This window comes from Cetorhinus maximus, chromosome 3 (assembly GCF_964194155.1).
Source record: "Cetorhinus maximus chromosome 3, sCetMax3.hap1.1, whole genome shotgun sequence".
NCBI lineage: Eukaryota > Metazoa > Chordata > Chondrichthyes > Lamniformes > Cetorhinidae > Cetorhinus > Cetorhinus maximus.
In genome coordinates, this window is record NC_135881.1 from 199,846,106 (window position 1) to 199,860,412 (window position 14,307).

The 14,307-nt window shown below is 42.4% G+C and overlaps 1 protein-coding gene across 7 annotated transcripts in view; it reads right to left on the reverse strand.

The window, feature by feature from the left end:
- trak1a (trafficking protein, kinesin binding 1a) overlaps positions 1 to 14,307 on the reverse strand; it is a 228,174-nt gene that overhangs the window by 31,468 nt on the left and 182,399 nt on the right. For 5 of the 7 annotated variants that reach the window (XM_078539593.1, XM_078539588.1, XM_078539589.1 and 2 more), the window contains 6 exons: positions 11,438 to 11,554; positions 8,796 to 8,896; positions 8,181 to 8,289; positions 6,592 to 6,670; positions 2,722 to 2,852; positions 1,100 to 1,174 (listed from right to left, as the gene is read on the reverse strand). In XM_078539593.1, the coding sequence (XP_078395719.1) occupies positions 1,100 to 1,174; positions 2,722 to 2,852; positions 6,592 to 6,670; positions 8,181 to 8,289; positions 8,796 to 8,896; positions 11,438 to 11,554 (612 nt within the window). The remainder of the gene's footprint in view (positions 1 to 1,099; positions 1,175 to 2,721; positions 2,853 to 6,591; positions 6,671 to 8,180; positions 8,290 to 8,795; positions 8,897 to 11,437; positions 11,555 to 14,307) is intronic. The other 2 variants (XM_078539587.1, XM_078539591.1) reach the window with 1 other exon arrangement.

The following is a 14,307-nucleotide window of genomic DNA, read 5'->3' on the forward strand; positions in this document are numbered from 1 at the left end:
GCTCAGTAAAGTACTGGCAGGTCTGAAACAGAAAGACACATCATGGCCAGAGTTGGTCAGTGGCCACTGTGTGCACAAAGTGCTGAGGCAAAAACCAAAAAAGGGATCCAAAAACCCTAATCATTTGGTATGCACCACATTGTTTCTTACTTTCATTTAACTAAGCAGCTCGCACAGGTGAGTGGGACATCATTTGCTTCCGACTTGGTGGGGCTTTGTGTACCCCGAATCTATGGGTAGAAAGGTTCTGTTGAATCTTCGTTTTGACACATCCCAGTGCCAATTAGTTGCTGTGGTTTTGATCCCTCAAAAGGCGATCCAAGGGCTATGCAGGGTTTGCAGACAAGGCCACGGTTCTGCTGGTTCTCTGGGATTGGTCCCGAGCTCAGCTACACTGGGAGGCATGGGCAGGGTGACACGTATTTTGTTCAACAGAGCGAAGGGAGAGGGCAAGGAGAATTTTGATTATTTCTTTTAAATGCCGTGAGTTGTAAGTACATGGCATGTCCAAAATGCAAAATAGCTTCAAAAGGTGAAGTTACATAGGATATACGGCATAGAAACAGGCCATTCAAGCCAACCAAGCCATTCCAGTGTTTACGTTCTACTCAAACCTCATCGCACCTTTCCTCATCTAAATCTATAATAACCATTCATCCCCTTCCCCCTCAGATGCTTGCCTGGTTTCCCCATAAATGCTTCCACACTATTTGCTTCAACCACTCCCTGTGGTAGCAAGTTCGACATTCTCAGTCTTTGAATAGAGTCATATCTTCTCAGCTACCTGTTGGGCTTCTTACTGGCTATCTTGTATTGATGGTTTCTAGTTACGCCCTTCCCCACAAGTGAGGAAATATTTGAGAAACAGAAGAATGTGGGAAAAGAGCAATGGAGGGGGAGTGAACGGACATCGAGAGCTGTCATGGGTGCACTGGTCCAAAATGGCCTCCTCCTGTGCTGTAAAACTCTGTGAACTGTTGGTTGGCACGCTCGATAACTCTGCTCCCTACTATAAATTGCTTTGACTATCCTCACCCATATATAAAATCACACATAACACAAACATTAAATTACTTCATGGAGTCCATGACAGACTTACCTCGGCTGTGAGCTGCCTTTGGGCATCTTTAGCTGCACTCAAATGTTGAGTAAGTTCCTCATTTTCTACCGCATACTGTAGGAAAAACAAACCATTTGATAATATGATCACAGTTACAACCTGCCCCAGCTTAGAGCACAATTGTTCCTTTTCAAGTTCCTACACGTTATTCATCGAGTACATACTACCAGCAAACTCAAGATCTATGGAATATGGTTAGAGAGATGGAGCTGCTGTATATCTATTCTGGGTGGGCCTCCACTAGGTCACATGTTCAATACAAAATGGCGAACATTGCTCATGCAAGAACTCACTTTCTTTGCCTAAGCTGTAAATGCTTAGCACCACTGAACGGGAATGTGTCTTGCCAATTTTGGCCCCAGGGAAAAAATTTTGACATTCTTCCAACTCGTACAACATTTCCCATACTCCCAGTCAATCCTGTTCAAAGATAGAACTTGTTGTTTTGGACAAGGGAGCATTGCTTCCTTGGTGGTGGTGTTGGGTGGGGGGGGGGAAAAAGAGGGGGAGACAGAGAAACATGACAACCTCTGCTCTAGATGTTGCAGACTTTGAAGCCTAGCCTCAGCAGTCCAAAGGGCTCATTCAAACACTACAATTTCCCACCTTGATTACCCGTGATCTTAGTAAAACTATGAGTGTTGAATTATGGCAAGTTTTAACTTGTGGCTTCACCTCCAACTAAGAACCTGAACAAAACTCAAATCTGTTTCCAACTACCAGAAGATAATTTGGATTCTTTTGTTCGAACTCTGATCCTGAGGTGAAAGACACAGTCCCAACCCATTAAACCAAGTTTTCTCAACTAGCTTACCATAGTTTCAACATAGGATCACATCTGCTGCTTTAATATTCAAAGGGTTAAAAATATTTATTCCATTGCCCGTCCATTGGGCAATATGAATTTTTTAGGTCAGTGCTCAAAAGCAGGTTACAAAGAACTATTAATCCAAGATCATAAGAAATAGGAGCAGGCGTAGGCCATTTGGCCCCTCAAACCTGCTGTGCTATTCAATAAGTTCCTGGCTGATCTCATTGTGGCCTTAAGTCCATTTTTCTTTCAGCTGCTCATAACCCTTGGCTCCCTTGTCAAACTTCTCAAAGGCTACTTTGAAAGGTACACAAATTAAGGTTTTAAACTGTAAAAAAAAATGTTACTTGGTAATTTATTAACAGCATGCAACCTATTGCTTAATTGGCACATATCCATTTACTGAATCAGGCAGAAGGCATTCTGCGAATCACAACTGTTTTTTTGTTAAACTATAGTTCAGAACAAATACCAGATTCCTCACTGGATCCTTGCCCTGACCAGAAGTAAAAAACCCCTGTTGGGGGAAAACCCAGGTCAAAATTACAGGCTTCAATGTGCATCATCTGCTCTCAATGCACTCTGAAGCTTGTCCTGGTTTACTTTTAAAGGAACCTGCATTTCTAACACCTGTCATCTTTGATCAGTGTCTCTGCAACTCTTAAATTAAGAACATTTGAGCAATATTAATGTAGCTTGACACGGGTAAGATCAACAACATAAAATGAGCTTCATAACTATCATTAATAAATGTTGGGGGCGGGGGGGAAAAAATGTATCGTCATCTTACAGCTTTGGCCTTTTTCTGCAAGTCAACTATTTGCGAGAGAAGATGGGTAATTTCCTCTTGTTGCCGTGCTGTGTCTTCAGTCTTCTTTGCCAATTCCTCTGCCAAGTTAACTAGTTGAATGTTCGCATCCCCTGGACAATTTGGCAAGAGAAGCAGAGCCAATTTTACACACACACACACACACAACAGATATCACAGAATCACAGACTAGCACAGCACAGGAGGCCATTCTATTAAGGACGGCGGCCTGTTCCCAAGAGCTGCTGGCACAATCAGAGAACCAGCAGCCTTAACCGTGCCACCAGGAGTTGGCAGTTGCTGCCTAGGCTGGCCGGAGACCAGGAGCCTACAGCAGGTAGCTGAAGACAAGATTTAAAAGTAAGAAAGGGCCGAGTGCTGTGGGGGGAACCCCCTCCGGGTAAATCGTTGGGGTCGCAAAGGCTTACTTCCCTACCCGTGACTCCCTCTTTGCTGCATAAAACACACTCGCCCTCCCTCACCCCAGGCCGCTGCTAGGAAGCCACCTCCATTTAGCTGGCGGCCTCCTCGCATGGCAAGGCATCAGTCTGTGCCAAAGGCACTGTAAAATGGCCCCAAATTAGGCGTTGAATTAGTGAAATTGGCTTCCCAGCTCCTTGGGGCAGGCAGCCTGTCCGCTTCTGGTCCCACCATCGGTAAAATGCCCCAATGGGAGGACCGTATGGGGGAGCCAATCCAACCTGGCTCCACACGATTTTACTAACCCCCACCCCATAATCCTCCACCGCCTTCCAGCCTGTCTCTGGAGGGCCAGTAAGATTCAGCCCCCTATCTCAGTATAAGCCATTCAACTCTGTAAGAAGAAGGGTGACAGGTGAAGACAGGAGATGTGGGATGGGGGCGTTGGGAAATGCAGTGTGCTTGTAAAGTCATTGTGCAAATTTAAACTCTACTCATTTTGGATGTGTACGCAGTAGAAGCAAACTATTTGAGGCATATAAAAGCATAATTCAAAACGTGTTTAATATTAATGTTAATGCTATTTTTTTTTCCATTTTATTCCAGCTGCCAAAAACTGATTCAACCAAGTCTATTACCAGGTATAGGCATGTTCTCTTATGAGGAAAGGTTGGACAGGCTAGGCTTTATATCCATTGGAGTTTAGAAGAGTAAGAGGCGACTTGATTGAAACCTTTAAGATCCTGAGGGGTCTTAACAGGGTGGACGTGGAGAGGATGTTTCCTCTTGTGGGAGAATCTAGAACCGGGGGTCACTGTTTAAAAATAAGGGGCCACCCATCTAAGACAGATAAGAATTTTTTTTCTCTCAGAGTGTCGTGAGTCTTTGGAACTCCCTTCCTCAAAAGGCAGTGGAAGCAGAGTCTTTGAATGTTTTTAAGGCAGAGCTAGATAGATTGCTGATTAACAAGGGAGTGAAAGGTTATCGGAGGTTACAATCAGATCAGCCATGATCTTATTGAATGGCGGAGGAAGCTCGATTGGTCAAGTGGCCTACTCCTCTAGTTCGTATGTACATATGTTCGTAAAGGGAAAAGCAGTTATGGCTAGCAAAACTGAAGTCTGTAACAATATTAACATTAGTAAAAAAAACTATGAATTTTGCTCAAACATGTTGCTTACAGTTTGCTTCTATCATAAGGAGTAGGCCATTTAAGGACTGAGATGAGGAGGAATTCCTTCATTGGGGGGGGCGGGGGGGAATCTTTGGAATTCTCTGCCCCAGAGGGCTGTGGAGGCTCAATCATTGAGTATGTTCAAGACTGAGACCAACAGATTTCTAGATAGTAAAGACATCGGATATGGGGCTAGTGCGGTACAATGGTGTTGAGGTAGATCATCAGCCATGACCTAATTGAATGGTGGCGCATGCTCGAGGAGCTGAATGGCCTACTCCTATTTGCTACGTTCACATCCCAAGCTTTAAAAGTTTCGCATGGACGCTGTAAATATCCTGCACATCTAATGTATGTTATTACAGCAAGCGAGGATCAATTATATTATTACTACCGTTCCAAAGCAAAAAGTGGAGCTGAAAAAAACAAGCGTTTGTATTACCCAAAACCCGGCAATGGGCCATTTTACTACAAATCTTAAACATGTGTCATTAATCCTACGAAGTAGGAAAATAAGCCAATGTTTTATTGGACACATCCTGTCAGAATGGACTCTCCACCATCCCCAGAGATTATTTCATCCTGGAACATAACATTGATTGTTTTGAAGATAGTAATAAATCGGATATGCCTGAAATTATAGCAAAGAATTCAGCCTATTTGGTGACAGCTATGTTTTGAAGTGACTATACTCAAGAGTTCACCATTGTGTTCATCCTTCATTATTACACTGCCTGAGAGAATAATTTTGCTCCATCACAAATATTTAATTCATAACTATTATACAGGGTCCTACATATTAGCAGGCCGAATATTGCATACTCAATTTATTTTGTTGCAAGTTAGAAATCAATTTTTTTTAAAAAATTGGACATCGTTAACTTTGCATATACAGACTGGTTTTGGAAGCAAATGTTTGGGCCATTTTACAATCTGCAACAACATATTTGCATTTTCTGCACCATCCCTTGTTAACCCTTGTGTATCTTGTCCTGGAATATAGCCCTCGGGGGGGGGAAAAGCCCTCGGGGGAAAAATGGGGGATAGGAAAAGGACACCCAAGTTTATCAAGTTCACATTTCCAGGACATGGACCCTTCCATCATGGTATCCAACTGTATATAGAGTAACCCCAAAATGTGCACCTCAATTGCATTGCTTAGTAGATTATTCTGAACATTTATCTCTCGGGAAAGAAATGTTTTGGGCTATCTGTACTAAATTTACTTTTGCAAACTTCTACTTATAGCCTCTGTTGTAATTTGAATTCATAACCCAGATTTAACCAACTATCTACACCATTTAGTGTTTGATATGTTGCAATGAAATCTGCCTTTAATCACAAAGTGTCCTCATTGCTCTTCCATTTTCCATTCTGGACTTTGTCTTGTCTCTGTACCTGTACTAACGTAAGTATATGTTATGTACCACAATGACCAAAACCAAGCATGATCTGAGCAGTGCATTACAAAGCCTTAGAACGATGCAGTAGTATGGAGAAGTTGATTTTGTGAACAATACCAGGGAAATCTTACAACAAAAAGATTCCAAATCCAAATTATTCTGAGCTCACTTGATCTACATCGGCTCTGGTCTGGCAATGCCTCCATTTAAAAAAGCGTCAACCTGTTTTTAAGTCTCTCCATGACCTCTCTGCTCCCCATCTCAGTAGCTTCCTCCAACCCGCAACCTTCCGAAATCTCTACACACTTCCAACTCTGGCTTCTTGCGCATCCCCAATTTCCTCGCTCCACAGCTGGCGGCCGTCCCTTCAGTTACCAAGGCCCTAAGCTCTGGAATTCCCTTCATAAACCTCTCTGGTGTCCTTCAAGATACTCCATAAAAACTGCCTCTTTGACCTAACTTTTGGACGCTAATATTCTCATGTGGGGCGGTGTCATATTCTATCTGATAATTGCTCCAGTAACCACAGTGGAATGTTTTACCATGTCAGAGATGCTATAACAATGCAAGTTCTTGAAAAAAAACCTACATGCTACATACACTGCAGAACATCCCCAATGACTGATTAAATTCCAAAATGATTGTGAAATATTTTTTCCTAAAATAGGAATGTTGTGTTTCTTTTGACCTTAACATGCTCATTTCTATATAGATGACTTCAATATCATCTGTGTGCAAGTAGCTATGAAATATGCTGCATTCTACAGTAAAAGCAGTTGAGTAATGCACGTGAGAGTGATTATTGCTTTATCAAATCACCAATTTTGCAGGACTGTCCTGCTACTTATAACATACTTAGTTCTTTCACACAGTCATTCACAAGCTGCTGTTCCTTCTCTTCATATGAAATGGTCTCAGTCTGCAGATGGCATGTCTGGGTGACAAGATAAAATGCATTGCATTAAAATATTGGTAACTGTTATATAAAATTCACAACAGCATTTTTTGTTTTGGGATGCACCATGCAAGATCAATTAATGAATCATGAATCTTCTACAGTATCTTTAAGGAAGGATATACCCACATTGGAGGCGGCACAGTGAAGGTTCACTAAACTGACCCCTGGGATGAGGGGGTTTTCATATGATGAGAGGCTGAGTAAATTGGGCTTAGATTCTCTAGAGTTTAGAAGAATGAGAGGCAATCTCATTGAAACGTACAAGGTCCTGAAGGGGCCTGATAGGGTAGATATTGAGACAATTGTACCCACCAGTTGGAAAGTCTAACATTGGAGAGGAGGGGAGGTGGTGGGGGGCAGCATAGTCTCAGGATAAGGGGCCGATCAGTTAGGACTGAGAGGGGAAGTTATTTCACTCAAAGGGTTGCGAACCTGTGGGATTCCCTGCCTCGGGGGGTTATGGATGCTCCATCATTGAATACGTTTAAGACTGTCACAAGTTTTTTTTGGTCTCAGGGAATCAAGAGATATGGGGAGCGGGTGGGAAAGTGGAGTTGAAGCACCAGATCAGCCATGCTCGCATTGAATGGCAGAACAGGCTCAACGGGCCACATGGTCTACCTGTGCTCCTATTTCTTCTGCTCATGTTCATAATGTGAGGATGTGGGAATATTACAAATATTACTAATGGCAATGCCAACTGTCATTTTTTCTGGAGTGTACAAGGCTATCAATAGAGGCCAACATGCAGGTTTCTGAACATTAGCCTACATTGGTGTTTACATCTAGCAATGAAAGTCCCTTTTAGATAACTGTAGATGCAGAATATTACCTTCCTATTGCTGTAGGCTTTGTCCTGCAAGGCAAACAGAGTAGATTCCACACAAGCAAGATCTCTAGTACTTTACAGGATTGCTTCTATTTGCCTTTACAGATGTTGACGGGCCTATTGTGAATGGCCAGTTTCCATTTTGGATTTTCTGGCATGGCATTTTGTTCCACTTTGAAGTGGTTCAGTAATTCAGTAACAAAGCTGTTGAGACTTCAGGTATCAACACCTTATGGTTTGATGGGCCAAGCCATTGTTCCAAGGAGCAATGGGACATGAGCCTTGTACAATTGTGACTGGCCAAATCAGAAATAAAGATTTAGAATGGAGGCTAACAATTTCCCCACAAGCCAGGAGAATCAATGGAGTTACATTGAACCAAGAAAACGTTACATGTGGCTAGTATCTAAAAGAAAGTTATTTTGGCTTGTCATAATTCCAAACGCACACTGGTGTATACAAAGGCACACAGCTTCATTAGGCATCTGGCAAACACTATTGCAATTCTGATTGTAATCCTCCTTGACTTTAATCTCAGCAGGATGAGAGTTTAATAGGGAAGAAATGCATAAATGAAAACCACATTCAGTCAATAACATTTTCATCTAGCTTCTATTTTAACAGTAGCGGAAAACGTGAAACGGATTCTTTTTTCACCTCTGTTCTTAAAACAACATTTTCCTCTTCCAGATCCTTCAGCTTCCTTTGAAGAGAGTCCAAATGAAAATAAGTCTGTACAGATGAGGTAGACTCAATTCGTCTCAACCTGGGGGCACACCAATTCATAAACCCTGATCAGTAATATCGTTTTCATGCTCATTTGTTTATAACAAAGGTTTTACTCATTTACAAAATTGCCCCGCCACAAAGAAACCATGATTAGGTTTTTAGTTTTCAATATTTAGAAAAGACAGCCTGCAACAAATTAAAAAATTTCAAGTAACTATTTTTAATTTGCTATGAAATGGAAACCACATTTAATGGTTTTCACTGACATTCAGCTATTAATGTTAAAATGGTTTTGTTTTTACATCATAAAATGGTTCTTTGTCCAATGAGGAATACCCAAATGGAAGAATTTAGATTTTTCTTAAATTTTAGACACACAGGTGTCCATGGTATATTAAAGATACCTGCCAAATGTACAGCACCCCAGCTAATTCATCGATAATTTTCATGAAGATGCGCTCCCATTTTTTAAAAACTCTTTCTACACTGGTGCAGGGATGCTTTCAAACTGCAATATTTGACAGGGCTAAGTAGGATACTTACGGTGTAGAGGAAGTTGAGTCACTCTCACTTTCCTCTGCCGCATTGGTATAGAATTGTAGTAACTCATCTTTCATTGACAGCTCATGACGAAGTTGGGAAACCTGGCAGAGATGGCGGGGGCAGGAAGGAGGGGGAAAAAAGAAAATGAATGGCTGAGAACAGAAAGAGTATCAAGCGAAAAGAAAAAAGATGCTACAGCCAACACTGCAACCTCAAAAATGCCACATGTGTGTATTCTCTCCAACAGCGCTGCCTGAGCTGCTTGACATTTCCAGCATTTCCTCTTGTTACTTCTGACAGACGAAGGATATGTTTTTATAACTCCAACTTTTAGGATCAATAACTCTGCAGGACAGCTCTAAAGTTGGGGACTAAGAGATGCAAGAACTAAAAGGGAGGAATTGCATTTATATGGTGCCATTCATGACCTCAGGATGACCCACGGAGGAGGCAGTTTCTCCCCATTGAGATTGACACAACATGCAGTACAATTCCAGCGCAGTGTGAAACCTGCTCTTACCAACTGCCCTTCAAACCTAACATTTATATTAAACTGGGAAACAGCGTGGATGTACACAACCCCGTGGGGCACCTCACGGATAAAAAAGCCGCAGCCTGAACGGAGCAGCACTGTAAGCAGGACGCTACTTAGCTGAAACCAACATGACGTCATTAAATCGTTAAACAGATTCTGGTCAGTACAAGATTATTAATACCAGTCAGAGCAAAACTCAAAAATTCAGTGCGTACACTTTCAGGGGCAGAATGAAAGCATGCTAATGTTTTGCATGTTCTAAATTAGCTACCGTAGGTGTCGGCACATGAGTCAAGCCTCGGAAAATCCCTCCAAAAGTGGAGGGGGTCGACTTATACACCCGAGTATAAAAATGAACCATCAACTTCGGTGTGGGGGGTGGGCGGTGGTTGCCATCTTCACCGTTCGCCATGCATGAACTGTTCTGCATGGGTGCACCTTAAACCCCCGCGCACCTTCGCAACGCTGCCTGGTTGATTCCTCGTGCCCAGTTATAAGGGGCCGGTAAGTAAAACATCCATTTGTAGGGTGAAAAATTGAGGCCGATGACGAACGCGATTATAGCATGTCGTCGAGGCTGAAAAGGGTGTGGTCAACTTATACAACAAGTAGAGGCAAAAACATGATTTTTGGGGCTGAGAAAAATAGGGTCTCCTTATACACTGGGTCAACTTATACACTTATACACCGCAATTTATGGTGAATGGAAATGAAGAGATAATCAGCCAATTGCTTTAATGGAAATTTAAGCAGGTCAGTGAATATGTTCATTGCTGGCTGCAATACTACACTAGGCCAGGTCAGGGTGACCCCAAACCCAATCCTTTGTTTATACTCAGTGTGTTCCTCTCAGCTGGACGGTAGTGAAGGCCTCAGCCTTCCCTGGCCCAATGAAGCAGGAAAGGAAACCAGCTTGGATTCCCTGCTCCTGATCGCTATCCAGTGACCTCAGTTTGAAAATGTGTGGGGAAACATTGGTAGAGGAAAGGATCAGCCTTGGCAGAAATTCCATCTAGGCCAAAACATCTGCTAACACTGACCAGCAAGGCTCACACATGAAGAACTGTCACTCGGACATGGCACCATGTTAATAGTGAAACGTACCATAGTTTTGAGTGTACTGCTTCACTCTATGTTGCAATGTGTAGTGTCAGCAGTGTCATCTTCACCCAAGAATCATCCACCCACATCCCCTGCAGACACATTCCCATCTCCAATGCTGCACACAGCTCTTACCTACGGCTCCCAGTAGTCACTTCAGGGTGGCAGGGATCAAGAAATTGTCTTGGGTCACAGACTAAACTGGGTCGAGTGTAGGACTTGCGCTGATGTCCTTGAGTGCTGAGGGGGCACCCTTTACCAGTGCACAAAGTCTACTGTGGTGAACCATGCAGGCAAAGTAAATTCTTCTGACCGAGAGGGCAAAGTTATGTAAGAATGGAGGTCATCAGGACACACACAAGGCACCTGATTGACTGCATCCTAACAGAACACAAAAAAGGCTTGCATATGTAGAGTGCCTTTCACAACCTCAGGACGTTCCATAGGTGTTTTACAACCAATTAAGTACTTTTTGAAATGTAGTCACTGTTGTAAAGTAGGAAACGGGGCAGCCAACATGTACACAACATGCTCCCCACAAACAGCAATGTAATAGTGGCCAGATAATCTTATGGTCATGTTGACTGAAGGATAAATATTGGTCAGGACAGCCAGGATAACCCCCACCCCAGCACCCATGCTCTGCTTCGAAATAATGGCTATAGGATTTTTTTTATGTCCACCTGAGAAGGCAGGCAGGGCATCAGTTTAATATCTCATCCAAAAGACCGCACCTTCAAAACTGCAGAACTGCCTCAGTAACGGACTAGAAGGTCAGCCAAGATTTTGTGCTCAAGAGGATCAACCCACACAGAGGAATCTGTTTCTCGACTGTTCAGACAAAAGTCAAAGGAGTTTCAATTCCTTCCATTGGCATCATATGAACTATCAAGACCCATCAATGAGAATGGAAAACACAGAAAGCACACTAAATCCACCGCATAGCAACAAAGCTTTTCTTCCTAAAAAAAAGGCATGTGGCCATTAAAGCCCTACATGCACTCACCTCCTCCCTGGCATGTTCCACCTGCTCTTCAAGGTGTTCATTCCTCTCAGTGAGGGTCCTGTTCTTCTTTAACAAAGACTGACCAATCCGTGCAGCTAACTCTAGATCACGCTCTTTCTGTGTAAGGCATCAAAAATAAAAGAACGATTTTACTTGACCGTAACAGGATATCAAGGTTGAGAAGGGAGAGAAGGCAGATAGTTCAATTTAAAAACAGGACTATCCTACCCCCTTCACAAAAACTTTTACAGCTGTAAAGTTGAAAATCAGAGAGACAGATTCTAAAAATTAGGAATAAATGTCCAAAATCGGGAATACTGTGTACTTGTGGCATAATAAGTCTTTAAATAAACATATTTTAATATTGTACAATAACTGTGATTTGCATTAATTATATGATATTAATGTATATTCATAGGTTTTCATTCTTGGCTATTAGATTCCACAACTCTAAACAACATCAGTGTTGAAAGGTCAAAGTTTATCTTATTACTTTTTTTTTTAAATACTTTCACAGGATGTGGGCATCACTGGCTGGACCAGCATTTACTGCCCACCCCCAATTGCCCTTGAGAAGGTTTCAATAAAGTTTTTTTAAAAAGGCAAAACAAAAGGAAAAGATTGTTGATCTAAGGGACACACTGTAGCAACTCACCAAGGTCACTTCATTGGTACCTCCGCCTCGCTTGAAAAAAGGCCCATCATCTAATGTCAACTAGGGATGGGCAATAAATGATGCCTTCTCAGTGCTGCCCCACATTCCAAAGAGGAAACAAGTTTGTGGAAGAAACAAAAAAAATCCCTTGTCCTAAAGCAGCTGAGCTCTCAGGGTATCTCAAACCATTAAAATCTGCATGCTTTGTTTAAAAAGTTTGTCTGACAAGGCTTCCATTTTTTGGCTGTGCGACTACAATGTACGGCTAGCTGATTTTACTTGCTATTTGTATTTAGTCTTTTATCTTCTCTCAGTTTATAAAAGCATTAGAGCATATGTTGAAATTGGGCTAAAGGGGAAAACCACCACAATATGAAAGACAAAGAAGCCCCTCCCTGCTCTACTCCCGATAACAAGTCAGAGAAAGAAGAAACCAGAGCCAATCTTTACTTGATAAAGATTTATTCAGAGTGAGTCATTACAGGTATATTTTACTCATTCATTCCTGGGAGGTGAGTGTCGCTGGCTCGGCCAGTATTTATTGCCCATCCCTAATTGCCCTTGTCCAGATGGCATTTAAGAGTCAACCCATTGCTGTGGGTCTGGAGTTACATGTAGGCTAGACCAGGTAAGGTTAGCAGGTAAATGACATTAGTGAACCAGGTGGGTTTTTATGGCAATCGACAATGATCATCAGACTTTTAATTCCAGATTTTTATTGAATTCAGATTTCACCATCTGCCATGGTGGGATTCAAACCCGGGTCCCCAGAGCATTACCCTGGGTCTCTGGAATACTAGTCCAGTGATAACATCACTACGCCATCACCTCCCCCATATACCTCCGAGCTTGACTTACCCAGTGTCAGTGTCTCTTCATACTCTTGAGCGTAACAAAAAAACTAAATAACTAGTTAACTGAAGAAAACAAATTAACTACCCCTTAAAGGGACACTGTAACAAAAGCAAAACTTCAACGGAAACTTATGAAACCAAACTAAAATGTCATGGGCCGGGGGAGAGGGCAGAGGGAAGAGATAATGCACTCCAGGCCCTGCAGCGCTAACTGGTCGCAGACGACCTCGAGCACACCAGCAGACACTGCTTCCCTCTCCAGGGACACCCAGGTGCGAAGGTAGCTGCTCAAATAACCATCCAATTAACACTCCCCACCTGTACACCCGACCTCAATTGACACAATTAAGACCTCCTTCATAAATATACTCTTCAAAGCTTTAAATGAACTTCACTGGTATGAGACTCCTGCTCCCCAAGCAACGCTGGGCCAAAAATACTGAACAGCAGGCTTCTGTTGTACTTCTCGAGCAACAAGTTCCCCTGATTGTCCATTCCCACCCTCGCTGCGTCTGACATTCAAATCTACTCTCTTGTTTCTTTACAGCCTTTGATCACCTGCCTAACTGTGCTCTGGTATTATTTCCACGCAGATTAATCATAGAATTATAGAGCTGTGTTTGTCAAACTAATTGAGCAATTCAACAAAGAAAACAACACTAAAACCTTTGAATCTAGCATTAGACACTACAGCAGAGAACTCCATGTTTGCTTTAAGCAATACAACTATTATTTATGGCTAACCAAGGGATCAAGTTACTAAATAAATTATTCTATCCTTTAATATTAATCACAAATGTGTGTAAGTAGCTTTACAATTCTTTCTAAATAGGTAAAGATATATAACGCACTGGTGTACCAGTCACCTATTACCAAGCAATCTGCTTTTATTAAATTTATCGTCTTTATCACCAATTTTCTCCCTTTCAATTCTGGAGTTGTCAAACTCACTGCTGAGTATGGTCCATGGGTGACCACCCATTCTTCCATTCCTTGCCCAATTGGTCTTATTCCTTCTGGTCACATTTCACGTGAGCATAGACACCAATAATTGGCAGGTCATTCAAGAATGGACAGCAGTGCAGACACATGAAATCTTCCCCTTCCCCAGTATCCTCAACACACACTTTTCCCTGGATAGTGATTAGGAACAGGATCCTTGGCTGAGTTTCTTCTCTCTAATCCAAGGGCACTGACACCAACTGTAGCATACCTATAGCAATCTCCTGGATGAGAATAGTCAGTGAGCTGCCAGGGTGATGAGGGAACAGGGCTTACTGCAATTTAAGGCTTGGGCAGCAGCGTTTTGGCTGTCTTCAGGTTTACAGAGGATAGAATGTGGGCGATCAGCCAAGAGCGTG